Genomic DNA, 27,145 nt, shown 5'->3' with positions numbered 1-27,145 from the left:
ATGCTGGGCTCCAAAGAAACTCTCTTCCAAATCTCTAGTTTCTTTTCCAAAGCATGGAGACTTAATATTCTCATTTGCAAGAATTTTTAACATGGGAGAAATGCATTTTTTAACCTCATCCAGAAAAATAGCTGAAAGGATTTTTTTTTTCTCAAAAGGGAAAAGAAAATATCATCCTGCAGAGATGCGCAGCACAGAAAAAAAACAATTTAAGAGGTTAAAACTAGGCTAATAGGCATCCACCTGCATATCTGTATACATACAGACACACACATTTTAAGATCAGAATCAGTTTTTAAAAAAGGTCCATTCAACACCTTAAACATATTTACTCTGAATACTTTCAGTTATTTGATATTGTTTTGAAAATCTCCTTCACGCTGCATTCATCTTATCTGCTACTGTAATTCACAGATTTTATTTTCCACTATATTTTTAATTTATATCATGTTTTATTTACACTACTGTCTTTTACGAAACCCCAAATTTCCAAACTGACACGAGCATTACACACATAAAGTAGGCTTCTTATTATCAACATGGCAAAGGAGACAAAAAAATGACAGAAATAAATCTGGGGTTTTATGTTGGCGAGACGTTCTGCAAAGTAAGTGACATTTCTCAGCAATACAAATTGTACATTAAAAGATAATTTTCCGAACGTGATACCAGCTATGGAGTGCAGCACCATTACGCAAAGTAATATCGAAGCCGCGCTTTAGCAATGCTGTTTTTATGTTGTACTAGTTTGGTATCGAGATTGCATCAGGTCCTGCGAGTAGATTTAGGAGTGATTAAGTCTGCTGTGCACAAAAGCCAGTTATTTGGCAAATTGTCAACACCGCGTAATTGATATTTTAATTACACTGCTAATACATACATGCTGTTCACAACGAGCCTCCTCGTTCGTGCTACACAAACAGCATATTTACAGCTCCGATTATTGTTCCGCGGGAGTTTGCATTGAGAACGGGTAACATTTCAAATTGCCAGCAAAGCGAAGCCCGCCGTTTTGCAAACGCTCGGCGGCCGGCAACGCGCAGCCCAGCGCCAACGCCGGCGACCGCCTCGCTCGACGCACGCGCTGCGGAGACGCTCGCAGCCCTCCCCGCAGCTACCGCACGGCCACGTCATAGCTGATACGGTGACTCTTCCACCGGAGCGACCGCCCCGGAGCCGCCGGCTTATCAGAAAGGCGAACTCAAGACGGAGAACATGAAAGATTGGAAGGACCCATATATGAGGAATAGTTAAAAGATGCAACCGAACCTGCTCCTCGCCTGGTGCAGAGGGACACCGCTTAACCGGGAGCAGCGGGAAGCCCGCGGGAGCAGCGACCTGCTGCCCTTCTGGCTAAGCGATGAGTAGGAGGAGATGCGGAAGAAAAGCAAAACCCTTAGTCCTTAACCTTAGGACCACCCAAGGTGGTCCTTAGGTGGGGACGCACCTCGGCGCTCCTCCTGCATCCCGTGGCCGTGGGACAGGGAGGAAAGGGCGACCCGACAGGCGGCGGTGGCACGGGATGAGGAGGAGGGTGGAGGGGAAGAAGCAGCCTCGACGGAGGGAGCGGGGAACGGAGCAAGGGCGGGGGAGCGCAGCGTTTTACACGCCGCACATCGCTGCTGCCTCTCTGGGTAGTACTGCGCGCCCGGATCTTTTACTCTTGTCTTGCCTGCGCAGGCAGGGAGCTCTTCAAGGCAGGGATTTCTCTTCCTGTAGGTTTATATAGTGTCAAGCACCCTATGGCTCTGGCACAGGAAGGTATAAAATACATGATATTATTATAAAAACATATAACAGTAATAATAATATGAACACGAATGATGCAACAATATAGAGAAAAGGTAATTCATAGGTGAATATGCAGGAAAGTCTCCCAAGGGAGACACCTCCTAGAGGACGTGGTAATCCCCTGCGACTCATCCTTCGAGATGTACCCGAAGCAACATGTCACGGCACGGCAGGATGCACCAGGGCGAGAACTTGGCGCTGGCTGGTGGAAGCCCACAAAGCTCAGAAAGCCTCTCGTGCCTCTGCCTCCTCTGATCCCGGGCAACACCAAGCCCCTTCTCTGCAACGTAGGTCTCCACACCCAAGGCCTGAGATGTGCTGACTGTGAGCCAGACCCTTCAGCCCTCTATAAAATTTATAGGCTGCAATCAAACCTTTTCCTGGAGGATCTGAGCTCTTAAGATGAGGCTGTCTGCACAGGGAAAACCCAGATTTACAAAGCACCAAGGAGATGCAAAACCAGAACAGGAGCAGCGTCTTCCTCTCCCAGTTGTCTCTACCTGCCTTTTGGAAAATCACTGTCCGAGGGTCCATGTGACATTTTACTGCGAGGGGCATGTGCTCTCCGCAGAGCCAGGACCTGGTCCCCGTCTCCTCTCCTCTTCCCCAGCCATCTACGGAGCACAGCACTGGCCCCAGGAAGGCGGGAGACAGAGTGAACTTAAGGGGCATTTGCAGCATGAGACAGAAATAGGATTTTAAGCCAATGGAAAACACAATGTGGATTATTGCAAAGTAAATTTATTTGTCAAGTGCTGTTATTCCATGGCAGGACTGAGCAGAGCCGCAGGGGACAGACATGCGGGAAGGGGGAGTTTGGACGGTATCTGCTTCCATTTGCTGTTGGCAGGACAGAGCAACACTCTTGGCACAACTACTCTAGTTTAGCTTGTGGAGCCAACGTGCTCCCGTGGGGAGGACACCTGGCAGCCACCCGCATGTCCTGCAGGCCAGGGGAGCACACACTGGCACAGACACAGGCTCTGGAGAGGTTCACCTGTGGAGCGGAGGCTCTTAGACGCCATCAAGACACAAGGCGAGTTCCCACTGAGGACCTGGTTCACCCGCTCCTCAGCCTGGATGGGGAGGGTCACCCCTCTTCCAGCCTCGGCAGGTTAAGGTCACACCTTGTCTTCTCCCCTTCCCTTGGCCCTGGACTAAATCTTGCATTACTGATCATAAACAACATGTGTTTTTTCCTCTTGCAGCTATCACGACACTTCACTTCCGTGAAAAGTGAATCATGACACGTTGCCTTCAGGTAGCTCAGAAATGAGTTGCCAACAGGTGAAGCTGAGGACCAACCAAGGAAGCGCACTGGACAGAGCTTGTTCATCTGGCTCCCTCTTTTCATACACGGCCCGGTCCTTGCAAGACCCGCTGCTGTCCGAGCACTCGCAGAGTCAGGACCTGAGTGTGACCAACATCACGCCGACCTCTCCTGGAGGTGCTCGCGTGGCCCAGCAAGTCCCGTCCATGAGTGCCTGTAGCAGCTACACGACAAGAGGAGACGCTGCTCTGCGTGGTGTTTCTACAGGTGTTCAGGATGGGTGGAAAGCCCGGAGGGGACCTTTCCCACGGTCCCCAGAAGAAGAGGGCCCACTTTCCCATACCGACCTTGACGGCCAGGCCTGGCCTGGGCCGTAGACCATGCAGCAGCTCTGCACCTGCATCTCCAGCGTGCACCAGCTGCTCTGAAGCACGGGCAGGAGCAGCGGTATTTCTGCTCCCCCCCAAACATAGGAAGCTCAGGCACGGCTGCTAAAACTTCATAAAGTAACTGTCGCTACATGGACGCTCCCAGCAGAAAGTATGTTTTTAAATACAAAAACAATTTACTCTGTGATTGGGAATCTTGTCTCCCAGGTTCTGACCGGGAGTGAAATTTTATGACCAAGCGATAAACCTCAGAGCAGGGTAGGCAAGGAAGGGGGCTTTCAAATGGAAATGCCAACAGACACTCGAAGCCAGAAGCGTGTGTGGGTGTTGCTAAATTAAGCTCGCAAGTAGGTGGGGCAAAAGCCTTAAACGAGTTCGCGAAGGTAAAATAACGTTCATTAAAAATAGAAAAACAACTGAAAAAATATCCTTTGTATTCAACTTCACACTCGTACATCATAATGTTCCAGTAAAAGCCCATTTTCCCTTGAGATAATAAAAGAATTGAATTTTTCCTTATCGGTCATCTATTTTTCTAGCTAAAGCTATTACTCCCTCTCTGCGGTTGCCAGGCAACAAGAAATATTAATAGCAGCTTTTATTAGCTTAGCTTTAGCAGTGGAGTACCAGAATGAGAAAATGGAAAACATAAATGTGTTACATAAATCTTTCAACCTTTCAGGGTTTGTGTTAGTCTCTGTTTTCATAATGATTTATTGAAGTGATGGTTCATTTATGAGAAAAAGGAGTGTGAAATAAGAAAACGGAACATTACCCTGAAGGACTGTTTGAAAATAAATAATTATAGGAGGTGAAGAAAAGCTGTTTAAAACCATTTTTCTGAGTTTTATAAAATTTAAAAAGACATATTTCTTTCATTTATTGCCTCTGAGAAAAACACTAGCAAGGAATTGCAAACAGGGCTCTGTTCAATACAAAGAACCCTTCACGTACAGTCATATTATTATTATTTTCCACCAAGGGCTCATGTTCTGGAGTTAAGTTTTTAAATACCGATCCATTAATAAGCAGAAAGCCAAATTAGCAAAAACCTACAGCAGGCAATGCAAAATTGCCGGTGCAAACTCCTCCCGGGCGGAAACGCCGGGGACTTTGCAGAGTCTTTGCTACAGGTGGCACGCTCCCGTCTCCGCTTTGGCGGAGCGATTCGAGCACTGCCCGAGCGCCACTTCTTCCGCGCGTCTCTTCATTTATTAAGACTCGCGGGCTGAAAACGAGCCGGGCGGGGGGAGCCTGCGGCAGCCCACGGCCGACGGGCGCAAGCCGGCACTGAGCGCGGGCCGCCGAAGCGATGCTGTACGACCGAGGGCGGGAGCCATCCCCACGTCACCGAGCGTCGGCAAGCTGGCAGCTGAGTTTTGCAAAAAAGCACACGTTTTTAAGCTATTTCTACACTGCTTTCCCACCCCGGGCAGATGCATTCGGACCGCAGGCTCCCCGGGGCGGGACGCGGGCTCGTGCTCACGCCAGCGCAGCCGGGGCCGGGGCTCCGCTGCCTTCGCGAGAGCAGGAGGGATAACGCCCGAATCGCAGAATCACCTTAACCCACACTAACGCACCCAATCCTGCTCCAAAGGGCAGCGCTACATTTGACTTGCTTTGGAATATAGGTTATTTAAAATGACGTATTTTAATAGATGCTGATTTTACATTATTATTCATGCACTGAAAGTATTTATTGACAACATACCAATTGTACAGCCTACCGGATTAATGCATTTCCATGTCTTAGCCACAGGACTGACGAGTCTTACTCGGCTTTCGCGTTAACGTCTAATTGGTTTCTTTTCTATTTTCCTGCATTAGCAAAGCTTCAGCCCTCACCAGCTCTGTGCAGCCAGGTCCAGCTGCAAGCACCTACCCTCGGGCACCTCGACCGCGTTCCCGGGCCCGAGGGCTGCACGGCGGGTTATCGAAAGCAAACGGCCGAGCTCCCCACCGACGTTATCCGACTTGGGCTCAGGCCGTACAGAGGGCATCCGGCGGGGAGCAGCGGGCTCGGGAAGGACGCGAGCGTGCACAGGGTCGGCGAGAAACCTTGCAGCAACCCAGGAAGCTGCCCAAGGCGCTGCACCGCCAACCGGCGCCGCGGGCTCCTCCCAAACTATTCCATTCTGCTTTTCTTTCTTTTTTTCACAGCCCCACGCTGTTGAAAGGCAGCTATTCGGATCGTGAAGCCAACCAACTCATCCTCCAGAAATTTCAGGGTTGCACCCGTCCTCGCTATGGCAATTCTTCCCCCAATTTGCCCTTTTCCCCCCGGTAGATGATATAGGGAACCCATGGAAAACAATCATGCATAACTATAATTAAAGATAGTATTCCAGTGCATACAAAGACAGGTTCCGCAGGTAACCAGAAATCGGACATTTTTGCACCGTGGATGTGGTTTGCCGGTGCCACCCGGCCAGGAGCAGGCCCGGGCGCCCAGGGCTCCCCGTGAGCTGGGATCTGAGCAGGCTGCAAATCCTCCGGCAGAGGCGCGGGGAGACGGACGGGGGCTTGCGGCAGTTTAGGCCAACCCGAATGGGATTTTCCGTGGCAGGCGGAGGGCTGCGGCAGTCCTCCATTTCAAAGCGGTGCCCCGCTCAGCGGAAAGGTCCGAGCTTTGAAAATCAAGTCCCGTAAGTCTTTCACCGCCCTAGAAAAACGCGGATGCGGGGATGGCTGCCCATCTCCCACATCAGACCGTCCTACCCACTACGAAGCCAACGTTTGCTAGTGACAGCTGCCGCTCAGGATGTCCGAAACGGTGTTTTTCCCCTGCAAAAACATGCACCGAGCTCAGAGCAGTGCCACAGCCTCAGCCTGCCCTGGCGGATCCACGGGCGAAGGGAAGGGGGAAACCTGCTGCCAAATCCCTCCCCGGCGCCCTGGTCCCCCCCACGCAGCGCCAGTTTGGTCCCGGTCTTGGCCGGTGCCAGGAGCCAGCAGCCTCCCCGGTCCCACGGGTGCCCCGCGGCACTCGGCAGCCCCCTGCCCGGGCCACAAAACCCTCGGCTGCTTACAGTGGGCAAAGTTGTTTTCTTTCCAACGAGGACAGATCCGTTTTTTTTTTTCCCTCTCTGATTATCTTTTTGCCTAAATATTCCCGCTTCTCAAAGAAAATCCTGCTTTTCCTGTTTTTTCCCCCCCGTTTTCCTCCCCTCTCTGCCATGCTTCCTCTTTCTCTCCTCTTTTCCCATAGCAAAAAAAAAAGACAGTGAAAAAACCCTCCATCATATTAGGACTTTTCAGTTCGTTTCTTGTCACAAACACAAAACCCATCCATCCTTCCCCGAACGACCCAGCCCCGTCTCCTCCCTCCGCTCTGCTCCGCCACCCTTCCGAAAGCCGCCTCGTCCCCCCTGCTCGCTCCCCTCCGGCTCCCTTCACCCGATCTTCAATGCCTGAGAAGTTCCTTGCTCGCTCTGAAAACTGAGGGAAAGATAATAGTAACAGGGAAATAAAAATGACGGAAATAGCAGCGAAGAGTCCCGTGCTGGAACGGTAGAGACTGGCGGGGTCAGCGGGAACGCTGACGTAGCAGAGGGGAGCGCGTTTCGGATGGGGATGATTGAGAGAGAAGAAGACGCAGAGGTGCTCTACGGAGGGGCTCCCGGCTCCCGACACCCCCGTGGCCCCGGAGCGGGGGCACAGCCTGGAGCCAGGGTCAGAGCCTGGCATTCGGCAGCTCTTTCCGGCTGCCGACTTGCCGCAGGAATTTCTGCGGGAGATTTAAACTTGCCGTGCTTTGGTATTCACCTGCATAATGCAAGCAACGATCTCCTACCTTGCAGAGGCATTGGGAGGCTTAATGAAATACATGGAGAACCTTGTGACGTCCTAGGACGAGAGACACGCCAAAGAGGACAGAGCAGCTTGCACATATATTTTCCTTACTCATTTTTTGAGCTGCAGAGGAAAATGCCCATCTGCATTGCTCTCCATGACTCCTATCTCCTGTCTTTCCAGCAGCCTTAGATTTGTCATGAGGACACCTTAAAAAATCCCAAGCCTCTAGCGACCGTTTTAGAGGAAAAGTCTAACCGATGTCTCAACATGTTACCTTGAATTGCTTGTCATTAACATTTTTCACCGCTTTCAAACCAAAAGCACCGGCAGCCAAGGCAGGAAACAGCTGCGTATGCAAAAACCAGCACAAACTACAGCAAAGAGCGGCAGCAAGGCGAGACGCTCGCAGCCTTGGCGTTTGCATCAGCAACGTCGGTCCTGGAGCAAAGACAAAACCTCAGCACGCCGCCTCCTCCTCCTCCTCCTCGGCGCTCGCTCCAGGCTCGCTTTCCAGCCGGCTCTCCACCCCTATCCACCCAGCAATAAATCCCCTCTCTTTGGAAGTGTTAGTAAACAAGTTCCTTCCTTGATCTGAAGGTTTCCTGCTGCAAATAGCCACCTGAGCGGGGTTGACGTGGGGGAAGGCTTGCAGCGCTTGGCATGCCCTGCAAAGCCACGGCGGCGGTGCCGGGCGCGCGCTTGGCTTCGCTCGGCCATCAGCAAGGGGTCGCGGCGTGACGGGCACGCGGGCAGGAGGCGTTAACGGTAGGGACTGAAAAGTCTGCTCTGTCGCTGGGATTTTATTTTTCCCCCGTGTGCGTGTTCTGCTCCCATTAACGCTAATAAGAGTTACCCACGCGCTTCAGGATGAATGCTGCCGGCTGAGGTCCCGTGCCGGAGAAGGTGGGAACTCTATTCGCACATCCCAAACCTGAGCCCATCTCTCCTGAAAAAAGAGCTAGAAGGTGCTGTCTTTCTGCAGGAAAAGTTTGATAGCATGGAAAAAAAAAAAGCCTTTGACACGAGGGTAAGACAGGATTTAATTCTGACCTAAAATTCCAACACAGTTCCCTCCTTGATCTCCTTCCTTTTCTGCTGGGACCTTTGGAGATGTATTCTACCTCCAAAGGCTCCTGTTAAAAATGAGACACTTTCAATTCGCTATCAGCTGGAAAATTCAGGGTTCACTGGATTTTTTATTTTAGTGGGAAGGGGCAAACAAATCTTAATCTCTCTATTCTACATTTACAGCCCACTAAGCCCCCTTCTTATCTTCTCCGGCTCAGTCCTGATTTATTGTCACAACACTGCATTTGTAAAACAGTACCATAAAATAAGAAAGAGAACATTTCCCAAGGACTACTCCAAAATAAATTATTTCAGACGTACAGAAGCTGCTTAATAAATCCCACTATTCTTGTTTCTTTAGGTATTTTAGAAACTGATTTATAAGTGCAATATCACTTCTCAACAATGAGACAATCAACACAGGATAAAATTATCATGTTATGAAAATAGGGGTCAGGAAAAGGGGTTGTGCTTTAAATTAAACTAGGGAAAAAATATTTCATCAGAAATTGACTCTTTTTGTCTCAGAAATGAATGTTTTAACCACCTAAGAACCTAAAAGCTAACATGAAGACCTAAGTAATGTTTAATTTCATAGAAACATGCCTGTGTTCAATATTGATGGGCAGAACATGATATTTTTCTTAAACACACTAACCATGAAACTTGGAGGGGCGTCAAGACTTTAGAAAGTCTTGGGATTTTCCTAGGCTAAGAGATAATATCCCATTTAAATATTTAAGTATCGCTACCTTTCAGACCGTTATCTATTCAAGCAATCAACACCAAATGTTCTTTCGCTAGTGCAGTCGTAGAGTTGCAGGCATGCTATTTAAGTAAAATTAACTCTGTTTGATATTGATGCCTTCCAACAACGCCCATGAAAATCAATGATCTTAGAAAGAAACAATATAGCAAACTAACCGTAGAGATAAATCTGCTAAAGAGGAAAATATTATTAAACAGCTACAGCATTAATTCAATACCACTGCCCAAATCAAGCCAAGCCTTTCCTTAGTGCTGCTGGTACAGAAGTGTCCTAAGGTCTAATTAGCCCAAAAGTTTCTTCCGGATCTGCATTTTAATTCGTTATCCCTCCGTTATTTATTCCCACAGGAGAGTCATTTGAAACTTCTGAAGATATCGCCTTACCACGGCGTAAGCCAAAAGGCAATTTAAGTTTGCGAGCGCAAGGAGAGAGCTCGTTGCCCTTGAAATCGGGAGGAAGGCTCACGCCGGCGTGGCGGCTCGGTGGTGGGGCCGTGGCTTCCCCCACTCCCGAAGGCGACTCGGGGATTAACGGTGCTTGGGAAGACACCAAATTGGAAACGTAAAACCACCAGTGTGAGCAGGAGCATGCAGGTGACAGCAACGTCAGCCAACGTGCCCCGACTTTGGAGCGTGGAAGCGCAGCGAGTCAGGGCTACATCATCTGCTTTGCCGAACCCCAGCTGGAAACATCTAGTCATTAACCTTCTCCTAAAGTCAATCTACTCGTAACGCTAACGGCGTACAGGGGATTGCCTGCGTTCACATGAAAGGTAGTAAGGGGGAAAGTTACTCACCGTTGGTAGCTGGCTGGAAAGAAGATGCCCCTCCTGGCTGAGCATGTTGGACACCATGATGGCCGGAAGGTCCATGTTCTGATAGGGGTACGCTGGTATCAGGCTGTTCGGAGGGAGGCTGTGGCACAGTGAATGATATCCAGTTTCGTGGTCCACCAAGTGAAGGAGGGAAGGGTCTGGGAGATTAGGAGGCGTTATGGGAGGGATTTCATAGTCTTCGTTGTTCTCGTTCTGGCCATTATACGTCTAAAATACGAAAAAGACATTTCACAACGTGTCACTGCCGCGTTCCTTCAGCAAAGAGAAATGATTATTTGTGTAAGAAATGCAAATCCACGTTCCAGTGAAAACGCTTCTTTTAAAAAGAGCTCCTGCCCCGGACATCAGCAAGCCACAATCACGCAGTAGCTGTGCAGTAAGTGTAGTAGTGCTGCTCGGCCAGGGAACATCATAGGTCCCCTCAGACCATCCTGGGGCATCCCTCACTGCTCTCCTCTCTCCCACATTGCATCCCTTTAGCATCTCTTTTGCTCTGCAAAAAAGCCAAAGCCAAGCCAGAGATCAAAACCAAACCACACGTTGTAGAGCTGCGCTTGCCCATGGGAACAGAGCTAATGGCCATGAAGGAGCACCACCACTTCCCAACCAGTTGCTGCTTTTGTAGGATCAAGCTCCTCTCTGGACACCCAGCTCGGTACTTATGCAGTATCTAGAGCTGGTATTTTCAAGAGCATTTAAGAAAATTAGGCAGCCAGCTCCATGGAAATAAGTAGTACTTGGGAACGAAATGTCCGTTGGTTCCTCACAAACTCCAGCACACAGCTATGACCAGGGAGAGTGATTTAGAAACATAGCTGTAACATTTGTTAAACTACTTTAAAGAAAGCTTGCGTGACAGTACCACAAGGGAGATCTGTCCTTACTTATACTCTTATCCACATCCAGCCAGGACAAGCATTCCCATCACCTCCCTACCAACGCTCCCGCAAGGAGATGACAAACATGCAGACATGCTGGTACTCTTTCCAATTCCCATTCTTTCTGGTGGTTTGTTCACTTTTAAGTGTCCCAATTTATATTAAAAAAAGAATATGTCATTGCACCTGTGCAATTGCTTTCACTGGAGACAAAAATGTATTTGCCTCATAATGCAAGTGTGAATCTATCCAAAATCATTAATTATGAAAGCAGAATATAATGAGTCTCTGGCAGAGAAAGCTTACTCTAAATGTCTACTGTTTCACATATTATTATAGCAGATGAAATTCTGATTAGCCATAGTATTATACACATGGATTTTAAGCTAAGTTTTTCAGATCACCTAGTTTCATGGTCGGATTTTGACTTAATACTTGATTTAAGAGCACAACCCCAGATGTGTGCAAAACCGGTTAAACGCTGTAGGCTTTATTAATCCATTGCCCAAGAACTCACTCAGATTCATGCACTTCATCACCCTAGATTTCAGGGAAAAAAAGCCTTAATAAAATAAAATAAGAAGTGTATTTAAGTGGAACTCGGCAGTTGGCACAAGCGGCTCTGTGCGGGTATCGGCTCCTGGTGGGAGCTCGCCCGCGAGAGGGCTCTGGCATCACCTTGGGGAGAGGCATCGGCGCAAGGGGTCAGAGCTGGCACTCGCTCCCGCCGCGCTCCCCAGCCAGAGAAGCGGAGTTTGAAGTGCGGCTCATCCTCCGCTAAGTTGAACCCCCCCTTCCTCTCTCCCCTTGTCCCATTGCAAAAAACAGAGAGAGGAGGATGCACCGCGCACCCAACCCTACCGCTCGCATCCACTTGACATTCCCCCTGGCTTCGACGGGAATATGAGCACACAAGAAATACAAGACCGGAGTCCAGGCTGCGATAGCTCTGTATCAACAGCTATTGTGCGGTGGAAACTCGAGCCCGGCTACTTTTCCAGCCGGCTTCTGTCTAGGATTGGTATTATACCAGAAAGGGGGGGGATGAGAGGCTGAACACAAAAGCAGACAGATAGATCCCACTTAATAAGTCTAGTAGTTAAGTTTTCATTTGGGCTATGCACTTAGAGGTATACCAATTCTTTCCCGGTTATTTAAGAGGATTTCGTTCCATGGCGTACGGAGAGGGATTTAAATAAATCATTGAACAGCAAACTTGTTCCTCCAACTGGTTTATTTTGGTATCAGGTATATAAGCAAGTGGCTTTGCTGCGCTTAACTAAATTATGTAAAACCCACTCAAAGTTTCCTAAAGCTCTCTTCAAAAATACAGGTTTCTTGCATTACTGCAGAGCAGCTCACTAAAGGGCTTTGAGGCGGTTTTGCACAGAGTGCAAAAACCCTGTCACCCTGCTCACACCCCCTGCACGTTTCTGCCTCTGCTCTGTTCAGCTTGGAAAAAAAGATCAGTTTAAATCACAAAGCTTTCCGACCAGCGCCGGTATTGTGCAGACATGTCAAAATCACAATCAAAGCTGTACACAATCAAAATCAGATTAGACAATATCCAATCAACATAATCAGACTTGGCGCCTGCAAGCTTTCACACCGTACCGCTACCAACAATTTTCCAAAGCAGGCTACGTTTATTCTATGTGTGTTTTAAATAGATCGCTAGAGAGACAAGGAGGGGAGATGAGGCAGATAGACGCTCAGAAGGGTGGCAATGGGTGATGATTTATTGTAGTACGCTGTGCTTGTTGACACGCCTGGGATGACGTATCCGTACTCACAAAGGGTGGTCCAACGTCACGCACAAAAGCTGTCATCCAGCAAAAATCCTTTGCCAGCAACACCCATCACCCCTTTCAACCACCATGTGGGCTACGCTGCAGATTATATTTTCTATTCTTATGTTAATTTGAATTAAATTAAACAGCCAATTATACGTTATAAGGATACATTACAAATTAGATTAGTGAGCTGGTCTGAACCCATTCATCCCACCAGGACTCCAAATGCAAGTGCACAGAGATGCTCGCTTTACTAAAAGGCTGCCCACTACGGCACACAAAAAAAACCATGGAAGATCTAGGATTTTCCACTGTCAAATAGATGACAGTTGTTGTGATTACACATTATTCCTCTTCAAATTAAAACACTGAAATCAGCTGAAACAACAAGCCTTATCTTGCAAACCCTCTCTCAGCTTGTTCTGCAGGGCAGATGGGTGCTGCTTGGAGTGTGAAATCACTGCTTCTGTCTGCAGCAACGAGATGGAGTAACAGGATCAAGCCAAGCACTTTCAGAGACATGACAGCGTCTCCGCTCCAAATCCTTCCTTGCCCTCACCCCTGTAGCGTGCTCAGACCCCGGGCATCTTTCTGCCCCAGCCACCGCAGGGTTGGGGCTGCAGGGCCAGGCACCAACATGCCCCAAAGCACCCTGAGTGTGGCACTGGGGCTGTGCCCCATGCCTGGGCACCGAAGCCACAAGAGGGCATTGCAGCAGATACAACCAACCTCCTACAGCATCAAAACCAAATGAAAATACATTTTTTCCTTCCCGAAATCCCAGTCTGAACGTGGGTTCCTGCACCCCAGTGACAAAGCCCACCTTGGCCCACCTGCAGATCTAGGAGCAGAGGCCGGAGGGGTGAATGGGAGGTGGTGCGAGGATGCGGAGAAAGATATTCGTCCTACCGTGCAGCTTCTCTACCACTGTTACATGCCTTACCCTGCATGTTGGGCCATGGCTCCCTCGCCATGGCACCCCTGGGCACAACCTGCACTCCCCAAGCACCAACGGGTCTTGGAGAAACCCTGACGTGGCCTCCTGTCCAACGCTGCACCCAGCCAAGGGGACAGTGCAACAGGTTAAGGCTGTGCCAAGACCACCCAGGCTTCCTGTACCCCCTAATGCTTTTCAGGAGAGGGACACAGAGATGGAAAAGCCCAGGCCCTCGAGGAGGCACCCTGTGCAGGATCTGCAGGTGACCCCAACGACTTGCCAGGTGAGGCGAGTGGGGAAAGACGCAATGGCTCAAACAGCAGGAGAAGCTTGTGAGGGACAATGGGGAAGAGGTGAGACTGGAAAGGGTAAGGTGCTAGGAAGAGCAAGTCCCCAGGAGCAGGACAAGCAAGAATGGAGGGCAACACAACACAGGCTCTGTGGGATGCACCCTGGCCAGCCTAAGGGGGAGCAGAGCTACTTGAGGATGATGAGGGAGGATGTGAGTTCCTACCTCTTCCATGCATGTTCAAGCAACAGCACTGTGCGCACACTGAGCAAAGTGCTGTCGACAGTGACAGGGGCCCAGGCGGTTCTGCAGAGCCACTGCTGTGCATATTTGGCGGTGCGGAAGAAGCAGGAGTTGCAGTGAAAGGGTGCCCAGGATGGAAACAGAGCTGAATCCAGAGAGTGGATGGAGAGCAAGAGCTTTACAGTGGAATGATCTGGTCCCTCTGCAAAGAAGCCCTCCTCATAAAGTGGCATAAGAGGCAACAGCTGATCAAACCAGGTTCCTCCTGGCATCCAGGAGGCTGGCAACTGCTCCACCCAAACCTGACGTGGCAGAGAAGGCCTTACCAGGGGATTCACTGGAGAGGGAGAGGAGCTCAGTGTGGGCAGATGCTGAGGAACAGAGAGCTGCTGAGCAGCTCTGGCAGCGAGACTGCTTGTCCTCAGTTTCCCAAGCATGAGAAGCCTGTGTTTTATTTATGGTAAAATTGGATTGTCTTTTCTATGTCTGCATAAGCACCTGAATTATAAGCATATCAAATCCGTGAGCATCTTCTCTATATGACCTTAAGCCACATCTGAAAAGTACTGCAGGTCATGGTGGTCAATGAGGACTTCTCACTCCAGCCTGCCAGAACCCAAAGATGAGTGAGCTGGAAACAGCACTGAGCGTTTTCACTACAAATGTCTCCCATTGCCGTAATGCAGCATAATGCACGCAACAAAGGAACACGCTTCTGGTGCTGCTTCAGTGCCGGCGAGAAACAATCGCACGTCTGTTCTGCTCTTATCAGCGCGCTGCACAAGGCAGCGCTTCAAAAGGTTAGGTGAGAGGGGTGCTGGAGTCAGATCTCCCCTTCAGCCAGGCAGGCTGGACACTCACTGCTGCAAAAACACTGCACAAGCGCTTGCTCTAAGAACAGGCAGGAGAACAGTTAGGAAGAGCTTGAGCCAAGGAGCCAGCATCCCATCTTGTCCACTTTGAGTAAGCAGCTCGCTGGGGCACGTCACTCAGCTTTTTACATGCGTTATGTCTCGATGTGCTTGCACCTCATCACGGGCACAAATGAGACTGCTGGGGCGCGCAGGGATGGGAATGGGGAAGCTAGTTCCCAGCTTTCACTTTGATCAATTTAAGGCACTGGGCCAGATTTCAACTTCTTCTACCAGGGTGCATATGGGGCACAAATGTTGCTCTGCCTTCGCATGAGAAAGCGATGCCTCTGAAGAACCGTTCTGCTATTCCACAGGCTGCAGGAGCCTTTCGGCAGGGAAGAGACCTCCTGCAGAGCCAAGCACAGGAGAAGGCTCTCATGCAGAAGGAGGTTTTCGGCCATGGCCTATCAGTGGTAACCATGCTTGTCCCTCTTGCAAAAGCAGAGAACATCTGTGGGGTTGTCAAACATGGCCTGGGTATCCTTCTCTGTGCAGTGAAATCTGCTGCCCTTTCACCGTAGGGTCTGCAAGACAAACCCGGGTAAGACCAAGAGAAGGTTGCCTGCTGCAGGGCAGAGCACTGCCAGCGTGGGTGGACTCGCATCTTCTGGGCAAGGAGAGGGAATTAGGATGTCACTGGCATACCACAGACCTGCGCTGATGGTTCAGCGGACACAGGGACCTTGCAGACCCTGTGTAGCCAGACTCAAAACCACACTCCTACCCCTACCAGTGCTGTTGTCACTTCATTCTTCTCTCCTGCACCACACCTCCTTTTGAAATGCAAATAAAGCCAAGCCCTGGCAGCTCCAGGCAGCCACCTAGTAACAAAAACACTCTGTCTAACTGTGGGCACAGGCCCAGGGAAGTATTCCCAGCAGCACCGGCGAGGAGAAGGTTGTTCTTCGGTCCACCCACCCACAGCAGCCAGGCTGCTACATCCAGCCGATAGCTGGTCTGAAACGAAGGCAGAGCCAGATGCCTTAACGCAGTAGAGCTCTTGAGGGACTGTCTGTGACTCAGCCAAGGCCATAAACACAGCCATATTTTAAAAGATGCTAAGAACTCGCAGTGCAGGTGATTCAGGAGGGAGCTAGAACTTTTGAGCACGTCTACAAATCAAGCCTTTTGCACTCTTCTACCTTTCCCCATTTGGAAGGGGAGGGAAGAGCTGTCCTTCTTTATAAAACACTCTCTACAGCTGGCCAGCACCGTCTCTCCTCTGCGCATTGTTATTAATCATAGAAGACGTGACTTGACCAAAGACCTGGGAAACTGTTCTCCTTCGAAACATGGCAAACATCCAGTGACCCCAATTCTCCACTGAGTCATGTTCTGTGTGATTATCTGCTCGGATCCAGGAGTTCCAGCCAAACATTGATTCAGAGAAATAGTATTCACGCTTAGAAGGACAGAGATCTGCAGCATTATTGCAGGTAAATATTTGCCCTGTCAAATAACATTCAATAATAAATATGAGCCTAAGAGAGAAAATTCATTCCCAGGAAGGTACAAGGAAATACGTAGACTGGTGTGATCCATCCCACCCTAATCATCCAGATGACGCACAACACCATGGTCTCTGTACCGTTCCTCAACTACTAACTAGGTCTTTTCTGCAGCTGAAGCCAGAGCTTACTGCTTTAGAAACGTGACCCTCTAGATATTTCAGAGATTAGATAGGTCTAAGCAGACCAAAGCTAGCCTAGGAAGTCTGCAAAGCAAGGAAAGCATTGCTATTTGTGAGGCTGAAAGGTATTGCTGAGGGCTATATCTGCTGCCTAGACAGAAATGTGACAACAGCTTGTTCTCCTGGTCTCCATTAATAGCGCAGAGGACGCAGGAGGTTATGAGGTGCCCATGCCGGTCCTTCAGCAAGAATGAGACGGTGGCAGTGCTTTTGCAGGGGCTGGCCCAGCTCCGGAGATGGTTTCCGACTCCGTCTCCCCACGGCCGAGCAGACCCCCAGGGTAATTCCCACCTCTCACCCAGGCCCAGCTGCATACTTGAACCTGTAACAACCAGGCTCTGCAGGTCTGCAAAGAAAGCGGCACATGTGGCAAACAAACAGATTAAAAAAAACAAGCCGAAGCAAACACCTAGTGTGACGGAGCTCAGGGCAACCAGAGGGTTTCCCGCAACGCGAGGCAAAACAGCACAGGGAGCTTTAGGAACTCAGCTTGGCAAAAAGATTGCAGAAAAGTATCCGGGAACAGGCAGACGGATTGTCCCAATGAACCTCCCAAGTGCCGGGCGGCTCGCCTGCAGCCACGGAGCTCACCCTCGATCTCTGCAGCCCTCCAGGGATGCTCCAAGGCAAGGCAGCGAAGCGCTGAGGCCATGGGGATGGAAAAATCAGCTCAGGTGGCAGGAGAAGGTGGAAAACGTTAGAAACTCCAGAGAAATGCTCTGGGGACACCAAGGGAAATGGCAGGGTGCTCACTGAGAAGTGAGCCCGGGGCTGCGGGCAGGGGCACGCGCCCCTTCCCACCCCCCTGGCACCCTGTGCCTGAGCGGGGCTGCCAGAGATCTGCTTTAGCACCTGGGATGTCAGGAGCCCGGTGCCAAGAAGTGAAGTAGCGCTGATTTTCCGCATCAGCAGTTCTGGGTTTTAGGAATGGCAATTGATTTGTCTCATCTTCGCACGTGGAGATCCAGCATGGGGATTGCAGGGCCAATGAATTACTTAGGGTAGAGTTGGATAAATACTGGAAAGAAGTATTTATTAACAGTCACATACAATCTACAAATTGTCTTTGAAGTGTTCCCAGCCCCTTTTACATACGTTTTCACATGCTCAGGTTTTTGACTATGAGAATTCAGTTGAAGAGGGGAAAAAAAGAGTTCCTGCATGAAAATAAATGTGTGTTGGAAGGGCTTGCACGATCTTTATTAATAAGCATCCACCCTGGGGAAGTTAGGGGCACACCGGAAGAGCAGGCAGAGGGAAACTGGGATCTGCCCGCCCGGCCCCCTGTTGATACCTCTGCGCTCCTCTTTCATACCTGTGCTAGAGTGTTTTGAAATCCCTAACAAACATTGTTCCACCCACAGAGTAATCAAACAACCTCAGCGTTCCCCAAGTTTCTCACCGCTTGCTCCTCCTGCAACGCAGGCGTCGCTCGGGTGCAAATTTCTGCGGGCCACCACGAACCGGAGCAGAAAGCCAGCCTCCACCTTAACCACAACCCTACTGGAGAGCTGCTGCTTTGAACGGAGCTCGCTATTTGCCTTTTAACGTTGCACGGGTTGATTTTGTCCAGTCTCCTACAGGCACAAATCCCATGCAGTCACAGAACCACGGGTCTTGTAGTATCTGAGCTTTCTGGATGGCTTCAACCAAATTTGACAGTGGGAGGAAAGTCTCTGTGCTTTCTACAGATTTCATAAAACCATGTTTTAAATGCCACTGAACCTAGCAACAACCTTCTTAGGATCTTCTGGGCTCAGCCTGTCCATTTGTATCTCATTTCTATGGGAGATAAATGAGGAACGATGTACCAGTTATTAACAATAATCTGTATAACACATACTACCCGAGATTCAACGGGGGTAAAGTTTCTTATGCTGGTGGCTGGACAGAGATGACGGTCCCTGCCCCGTGCCCTCAGATTCAGCCCATTGGGACTTCTTGGGGCTCATGAAGATCAACGTATGCATGCATTTCTGACAGAAGCAGGCATTTCCAATATAAACAAGAGCGTGCATTCAGTTTTTACTTTCATTGTCCAAGCTATGGTTGACCTGCATCACCGCTTCAACAAAAAAGCTAAAAATAATGGAGTCCTATGAACAATTTATAGCAAAAGAAATCAGCCCTATTGTAGGCTTTTTAAAAGGCTCCCAACTCCCTCTCTGCCTTTTTTTTTTTTTTTTAATCAGTATCTTATCCAGAACTGGAATCCTGTCAAGAATAGTGGATAGCACAGAACTATAACTTCTTATTATGTGTACAGTGATTTTATGAATTCAGTGGGGAATGAAATGCAATTTTGTCAGACTTGTCTGTGTTCATAATGACCAAGTCAAATTAATCATCGTGGATAATACTCCTGTGTCAGCCATTCAAGAGATTTTTTAATAGAATTTTTCTGATTCATGTCTTGCAGTACATCAGATCTGCAGTAATGCAGGCACTTCTAAAAATCAGTGCAATTATGGCTTCTTGTTGGCCTGTCATTTTCCTGGAATAAAAATGTCTCTGCAAAAGTCATATACTGTACATAAACCAAAATGAAAAACAAAAATATAGTTACAATTAGACTTGATTTTTTTAAAAAGATTTAATGTCTTTTCGAGGCCATAATTCACAGGCAATACATAAAGCTACAGTGCATGATCCTGAAGATGGACTGGTTTATCACAACACATACCAATTTTGTCCTGGTTGTCATTTTTCCTTTGATTGCTCTATGAGTTAGTGTTTTTTGCAGGCATGGAAATGACTATCCCATAGAACAAACAGGGTATAGGTAATGGGTTTGCAGTCAAATTATTGTGTTTATTAAAAATGTATCCAGGAAAGCCCACACAGATCCCAAAGGGCTCTTGTTCAGGAAAATCTCTGGTTCAAGAAAAGGTTACAGTCACCATAAAGGCAGTATACATGCATGGAAGCAGCAGTGCAGCATGCAATGGTATATAAAGGATTAGTAATGCTACGTTTATCCTTCTGAGTGAAGATAGAGACCTCTAATTCCCCAGCGACAAAGACAGAAATGAGTTTTGGAAGTAGTTACTCCCAGGAACAGAGAGGAAGAAAAATGTAATCCACCAGAGTTCTCAACCTTTCCTCCTTTCATTACTGGACTTTTTGTAAAACACTGCAGCTATTGCCTTGTAAGAGAGTGCAGAGAAGGACCCTGGCGAAGCCACAGCATGCCCCAGAATGGAGCTCCACGTGAACCTGTGAGGACCACTGTCCCTCCAGATCCACCCTCTCATGCCACCAAGTACATCCGGGGGAGAAAAGCTCTCAAAACCTGTTATGGGGAGGAACGGAAACCCATGACCACATTTGTTGTCTGAGAACACTAGTGGTTCATCTGGTCAAACCTTCTGACATAAAAATTATCAGTATCAACCAGTATTTTGAAAGAGATATAAAAATCCCTAGTGGGGGACTGTGGAAGCTCCTTATAGACCAGAATGATTCATCCTTTCCTCTCATCTATCTCATCTGGTTTTATTATCCGCACATATGTTCAATCCTCCTTGCATTTCTATCAAGCTCTTGATCTCAACATCTAGCAGCAGGGAGTTCCACGGGCCCCTTGCAAAATGCATCCAAAACTATTGGTTTTGCAGGTTTTCTGTTATTACTTCTCTGAAATGTCGTCATTACGAGGCAGGACACATGCAGGCAGTACTTTCCCTTGCCCTATGCTATTCTGAGCCACGCTGGTGCCCTCGCTCTGTAGCGCTCAAGGAAGCACCAGGGCTGAACCTCCCACCCCCAGCAGCAGAGGCAGCACGAGGTTCCCCTGACAAGGACCTTCCACTACCAAATAAGCAGATGGGAAATTCAAGCTACAAGACTGCTGACATATGCATCCAGTGTTGGCTTATGCAAGCACAGGCAATAGCCAGAGCTCCTGAAAGTCCTTTGCTGTACCTTCACAAGCATGGCCGGGACCATAGTGCGTATTTGACGCATAGGTGCTCCTGGATCACTAGAACTACTATCTAGCTGCAACCGTGTTTTAGATACTTAACTCCACTGACAGGAGGACCATTTCATTTCAGTATTCTTGCAGCTATGCTTCCCTAGGCTTCAGAGCAAAGGCGGCACTGCTCTGCAGAGACACACAAGCTCTGTTCCACGTAGGCTAAGCGTACCCGCTTTCATTTGCCTTGCTATCGAGCCCCTTCAAATTGTTCATTATCATTTTGCCTGATTTTAAACTATGTTCAGAAGGGACCGTATATCCAGTGAGAGAGGAGCCAATGTGGATTTAAAATTAGTATTTGCCACAAACGACTGGGCCAGACAAATACAAATCCTTTCCTAGTATCTTGGCTGGAAGTAAATGCAAGGAATATGATAATATTCTACTCAAGAATATCATGCATTTCTGGGAATTATTTGAGGAGTACAGATTTTACATAATTGCCTTTTTTGTCTCATGGCATACTGAACTTGTATAATAAGATCACTGCACTTCACAGAAATTCATTGTTGGACTGTACGGATTTGGTATTTTGTGTTGAGCCAATGATACATTATATAATGATGTATAATGCACTGTAAGCAGGTCAAGAGATAAGGCTGCCCGAAAACAGTAATGGAGTGCATGCAAGAAAGAATTAGTAAAAAGCACTCTAAAAAATTAATTCAACCTGGCTCCAGTGGAGCAAGAAGTACCCAAAGCAGGAGGAAAACTATATTCTGCACCATACGCATCCCATTTTGGTTTTCATCTTACATAGTATTTCCTTTATGTCCAAAACTGAAGGAGTGGGGTTAAGAACTAAAAAAACCTTTGCACCACACTTTTGATAGAAGCTTTGTAGCAAGTTTTTCACAGTTTTATCTCAAAGGATACGCCCCTAACACACTGCACACAGCCAGCAGAGCCATGCTCTGCAGCACAGGCATTGCAGCAAACACCGCTTTCTCTAGACATCCGCAGTAGTAAGATCCTCCAGCAACGCCGTAATGGGAACACCGCCTACCATCTTGATTCACTTCTCTTTCCTTCCTTACGTGCCTTCATTTTTTTATTTGCTCATCAGCAAAGGGGAATTTGCACAGGGGGCCCTGGCAGGCGCATCCTCCTCCCACGCCGGGGCATACCGGCACCCACGAGGACCAGGCAAAGGAGAGACACTAAGGCGCACCGTGGGCATGCTTGCACAAGCTGCACGGAGAATGGTCACCTCAGAGCCCAAGGCGGGGACATCGGCAGTTTTCTCCTAAGTAGCCCTCCAGTATACACCAGGTTTGCTCCCATCACATCTGCACTATCTTTTCGTATGCAAGCAAAATACTTAACTCCAGGATGGCTTTTTCGCACGCAAAGGAAGGGGAGCGGGGCCCTTCTTGCTCATCGCGCCTTGAGGTCCGGTGGGCAACCTGCTGCTGTGGCACCAGGCACGGCACCGACCCCAAGCCCTGGACACGGCCTGCAATGCCCAGAGCGCCGCTCGCCACGAAGGCGCTCGGACGTGGACCCACGCACTTCCAAAGTTAGACTCGGCACCCAGAAGCAAATAGACAAGAGAAACACGCATGGGGAAAAAACTGTAATAAAATCTGACAGAAGCAATGGCAACCCCGCTCCCATCCCCCAGATTTGACGTGTCTGATTAGCACGAGGAAGGCAGAGATCTGGGGAAAGCTCGCATAATGTGGTGCAATCTAGCACCTCCCCCAGGGTGCCCAGCTGCTGCAGAAGCAATTTCACAGCTCATCATCCATTATGAGATTAAAATAATTTTTTTTTTCCCCTCCCGTGAAGTATTAATAAATTGTGCAGGCAGACCAGACTTAGTGCCATTTACACAAACAGTAGTGAATCACCCACCTAGTTATTTCTTAATGGATTGAGTATCTCTGTTTCTCCTTATCCTGCAATTTAAGAAGCCAAACATACAAACCTGTTTGTTTGCATCATCGGGCCCCGAGGCAGCTCTTATTGCAGGGCTACGCTTGGGGTACCCAGGACAACGGGCAGAGATAGCTGCCTCCCATGCACTCTCCTCGGTAAGTATATAAATCCACGGCACTTTACTAGGGAACAATACCAAAACATCCATGTCGATCAATAGGAAAGAGGCAATGCACGAAAAAAAAAAAGCGCCCAAGTCCACGTTGAAATCTCTCGCAGAATTCACTTACGTTCCCTTCTGGGGGCAAAACTCACTGAAGCAGCGCTGATATAATGCAGGTTCCTTTGAACGTATAGTGAAGATGTAAAGCTGCAGTCAGAGCACCACTAATGGGTCTTTGAACATCTCTGCTTTATTACAGTATCGCACAAAGCAGGCGTGTTTAATGTTTAAACTTCCAACGACAAATGCCTTCAGCAAACATATTTTATGTATTTATTCAGCGCTTCTTAAGCGCCTGTCGCCTTAGCAGCTAAGGTGCTGCGTACTTTTTTTTTATTTTTTTATTAAAATTAAAAACATATCAGTGCTTTGTAAAACGCCACCTTCTTCCCTCCCCTCTCTCCTCCTCGTCCTCAAGAGTAGCTTGAAATCCTTTACCAGTCCCTCCACTACAAAACGTTTCAGGCCAGGAAGTTGTCACAATGGCAAAAGAAGTGAAATGGCTAACACGGTAAATCTGCCTTCTACGTTCCCCTGAAGGCCCTCAGACTCAGAGTCCGGCCCCGTGCAAGTGGTACAAGGGCCAAGAGCAGATACTTCAGAGCCAGTTTGGCAGAACGAAATCCTGAGGGCGAGAGGGCAAGAGCATCCAACCTGCTTCCAATCGCTGCGATTGGGTAAGTGCTGCCTCCAAAAACTGGAAGCCGATGTTTCTTGCAGCCAAGCATCATCTGCTTTGGTGGAGCAAAGGAGATATTAAAGAATACCTACAGGATCGGGATGCCGCCCTCCACGCAGACCCTAAATATGCAAAATTCAACAACACGCCAGCCCTCCCCATCTATGAGATTTTACAGCAATCAACTGGGACCTCTCTCCACTTCCTTCCAATTCACTGAGCTTCTGGGAGCTACATTTACAAGCCTTCTTCCACCACGAGGGCTAAAATTGTATTCGCTTACTTACTTAACAAAAGCAGAAGTTGTCATGTAATCGCAAGAGCACAAAGGTGCTGGGCTGTTAGGGAAAGCTTGGAGTACCAAGAGACTCCTGACAAAACTGTGAGAACTGTAACATGGTACACGGCCAAATATCCAAATCCCCAGTGTAGGTGTGAAAATCTCAGCCTTAAGCCTCCAATATGTGAATTTGGGGAAACAAACAGATTTTGTCTTTAACAATTTTGTCTTTAATAAAAACAGGCTTACGCATGGTATATAAAAAAAGCAAAGAAGAGACACATTGCTGTGAGTAGCTAGTCTGTGTCCTAAATCACAGATATTCATTAAATACCTCCTAATGCATTAGGTGACCTGGACAAAACAAGTAGCTAGAGCAGCTATCACCCTTTCTAGAGGAAGGCAAAAAGGAAAGCCATCAAATGAACAATCAAAATAGCAGTGTTTCCCTAAAACAACGCCAACCCTCCATCTAGGAGGACCTCAGGGCCACCAGCCCGCCGGTCACCACTGGGAGCTGCTTGCGGCGAGAAAGAGCAGTCGTGGGCACTCGCTACTCTGGGGACACCCCACGGTTTTGGTGAACACAGGGATAAGCTGGAAGCTCAGGTCTTTACAGAGGAGATGAAGGTGCACTGACGTCAGCACAGCCTTCATCCCATGGCCATGAGGGACCCGACCCAAAGCGCAAAGCAGGAGACGGGAGGAAGCTCCATGAGCAGCTGCATCCAAAGAAAACCAGTCTCAGATATCCGGAGGGCAAAACGACTGACACACTTCGTTCACCAAGCAGCTAGAGAGGTTTTTCTACTTTTTTAGCTAGTCTAGAACCTGCCAGGTAAAACTAGAGTTGTCCGGAGGGAGATGGGGCAGAGGCAGGAGGGCACAAATCAGACGGAGATGCTGACCGGGAGGTGAGGCAAAGTCCAAGCCTGAGCACTCCAAGTAACAAAGCCAAAACATCCATCCCATGGCAAAAACTCAGATTTGCACAACGTTCGCAAGGGCTTTAGCTGACATCTTTCAAACCCAAGTGCAGACAAGGCTTAAATATTTCCATAAACGTGTGAGGACTCAGAACTGAGCATTTCCATTGCTAATAATGGTCCCAAGCTGGGTCCCCGGCAGCCAGTGCGCCCCGGAGGGTCCTGCTTGGCTTTGCTAGAAAGCATCTCCCCAAGCAAGTCCCGAATCTGAGCAAAACTGGGCAGATCCTTTCAGGGAAGACAACCAACAACACCTGGCGGCAAGCCAGGCTGCTTGGTCGTTCGCTATTTCTCCTCCCATCTATGTCCTTGATCTCAAATAACCGAGATCTCCTTCCAGACTGAAACAGCGAGGCAGAAGTTGGCAATCAAGGAGCGCATGGAAAAAAAGAAAGAAAAAAAGAAAAAACACCCCAGGAGGAGAGAGGAGGTGTTTTGCACGTGCGTATTGCAGCGCATCCTTGCTGCAGAAGTTGGAAAACCAGGACAAGTAGACGGATTAACCCGGGTGTTCAAATCGCAGCGCTCAGCGCTTCAAAAACTAAACACCGCAGCATGATCCGCTCGCAGAGCTTCAGTGTTTCTGGCGCTCTACAGAGCTGCTCTCCCTTTTCGATCCCCGACATCTCTACGCGAGCACGATAAGTTCGTTCCTGAATTTGCATTCAAGCATATGAAAATTTGCATCCTTTCTGCGCTGCTCTTCTGACGTTTCACAAATGAGGATAAACTTAAAGGCCTGAACTCGCAGCGTTTTTCTGCGCAGCCGCTTGTGCACGCCGACCCGCACGGGGCTGCACGCAGAGCTCAGCCCCTCGCGCGCGCGCCTGGATGAAACCTAGCACTTGCACAAGCACTAAAATCTACTGCACCTGCAAAAAGCCATGCAAATATTCATGCAAAAATGTCCGGTGACCTCAGGCTCAACTTTCTAACACCCAGGTGAGCAAACACATTGCTGATTTTATGAAATGGGCCCCGCAGGTAACTTGTTTGGTTTATCTGTCATCTGGAATGCTTAAAATAAATTTGCTAAATTGACTTCCAGAGACTAATGGCTTTTTTTTTTTCTTCCCCTCCTTAATAAACTTTCAGGGGTATCTTTATTGTTAGGTCTAATTTTAGAGAAAACTAACATTTCCTGAGATTCAATTTCTCTCATAATTGTTGGAAGGAAACTAAATTGTCTGCTGTAAACATTCACTGTATTGTGTGAAAAGTATCTTTATTACAGCCCACTGGGAATACTAATAAAATTCCCAATCCAAGCCCTTCCTCACTTTTTTTTTTTTAGTTAGCTCTTTTCTCTTATATACCCGTTAATGCCAGTTCAAACATTCTGCAGCCAAGATATGAGAACTTAAAATATATTATTTAACAATCAAGGGTAGAATAAAGACTTGTGAACAGTAAGATCCTTTCTGCCTTCTCTTTTGGTGCTTTCTATCACAGAAAATGAGAATGGCTATTCCATTTGTCTGCGTGCGTGCCTAGAGTTGATGAAAAAAAATCTCATTAGTTTAGTCTGACATATACTCAATACAGCCTATGTACATATTTTTTTTCATTTTATTCTACAGCTGCAAAATGATACTAAATTTCATCAGATTGGAATGAAAACTGTGGTCTTGGAACATTTCCCTTTAAGGGTCTTATATTTATTCAGAATTCATGAATCATTTTCCAGTAATACAACTATAATTATTCTTAAAGTGTTATGTTTGAAGGTTTAATATGAAATACTTGCAAAAAGCTCTTTTTCACTGTGATAGTTTGTAATCTTCATGGTAATCAGATCAGTTAGCTCCTCTGCACAGCAGCCAGGAAAATACAATATAGTATAAATCTCATAGTCTTCATGTTTTAATTAAAAGTAATAAAAGCCAAGTCATATTTTGCCCTTTACAGTGTACACAGATATATAGACCTGAGCTGTATAACCTCAGCTCGGACACTTTTGTTGACTGCTGATGGATTTCCTAGGCTGAGATAAACCGAATCCAGACTCGTTCGGCGGCCGCTGACCGTGAAAGAGGTGCCGCCGCGAGCGAGGCCGTGCACTGCATCAGACGGCAAAACGCCAGCCCGGCGCGGCCCGTCCGTGGCCCAACGCGGAGCTGCGGGTGCTTCGCCGTCCCGCACGCAGCTGCTTGAGCAGAACCTCGCTGCTGGGCCCCTTGGGCAGCGCTGCGGCCGGCCCCGCCGGCCCCACTGAAGAGAGATGAGCATGTAGAGCTGGCGGCGCTACACATGTCCCCCTGGGGACCTGCGGCACGTGCTCACCTCCATGGGTTCCTGCAGTGTGCACGCTCACCTCTGCGGGGACCTGCAGTGTCCACGTTCACCTGCCTGGGGACCTGCACAGCACGCTCACCTCTGCGGGCACCTGCACTGCATGCTCACCTCCACGGGCACCTGCACTGCACGCTCACCTCCTCAGGGACCTGCACTGCACG

The 27,145-nt window shown here is 48.4% G+C and overlaps 1 protein-coding gene across 7 annotated transcripts in view; it reads right to left on the bottom strand.

Moving 5' to 3' along the window:
- Positions 1-27,145, bottom strand: part of TOX2 (TOX high mobility group box family member 2) — a 168,758-nt gene that overhangs the window by 65,051 nt on the left and 76,562 nt on the right. For all 7 annotated transcript variants that reach the window (XM_026076820.1, XM_026076823.1, XM_026076825.1 and 4 more), the window contains exon 3: positions 9,879-10,124. In XM_026076820.1, coding sequence (XP_025932605.1) covers positions 9,879-10,124 — 246 coding nt within the window. The remainder of the gene's footprint in view (positions 1-9,878; positions 10,125-27,145) is intronic.

This window comes from Apteryx rowi, unplaced genomic scaffold, assembly GCF_003343035.1.
Source record: "Apteryx rowi isolate R43461 unplaced genomic scaffold, aptRow1 scaffold_44, whole genome shotgun sequence".
In the NCBI taxonomy this organism is placed as follows: Eukaryota; Metazoa; Chordata; class Aves; order Apterygiformes; family Apterygidae; genus Apteryx; species Apteryx rowi.
Note: the sequence above shows the minus strand (reverse complement) of the source record. Positions and strands in the feature narration are given on the sequence as shown.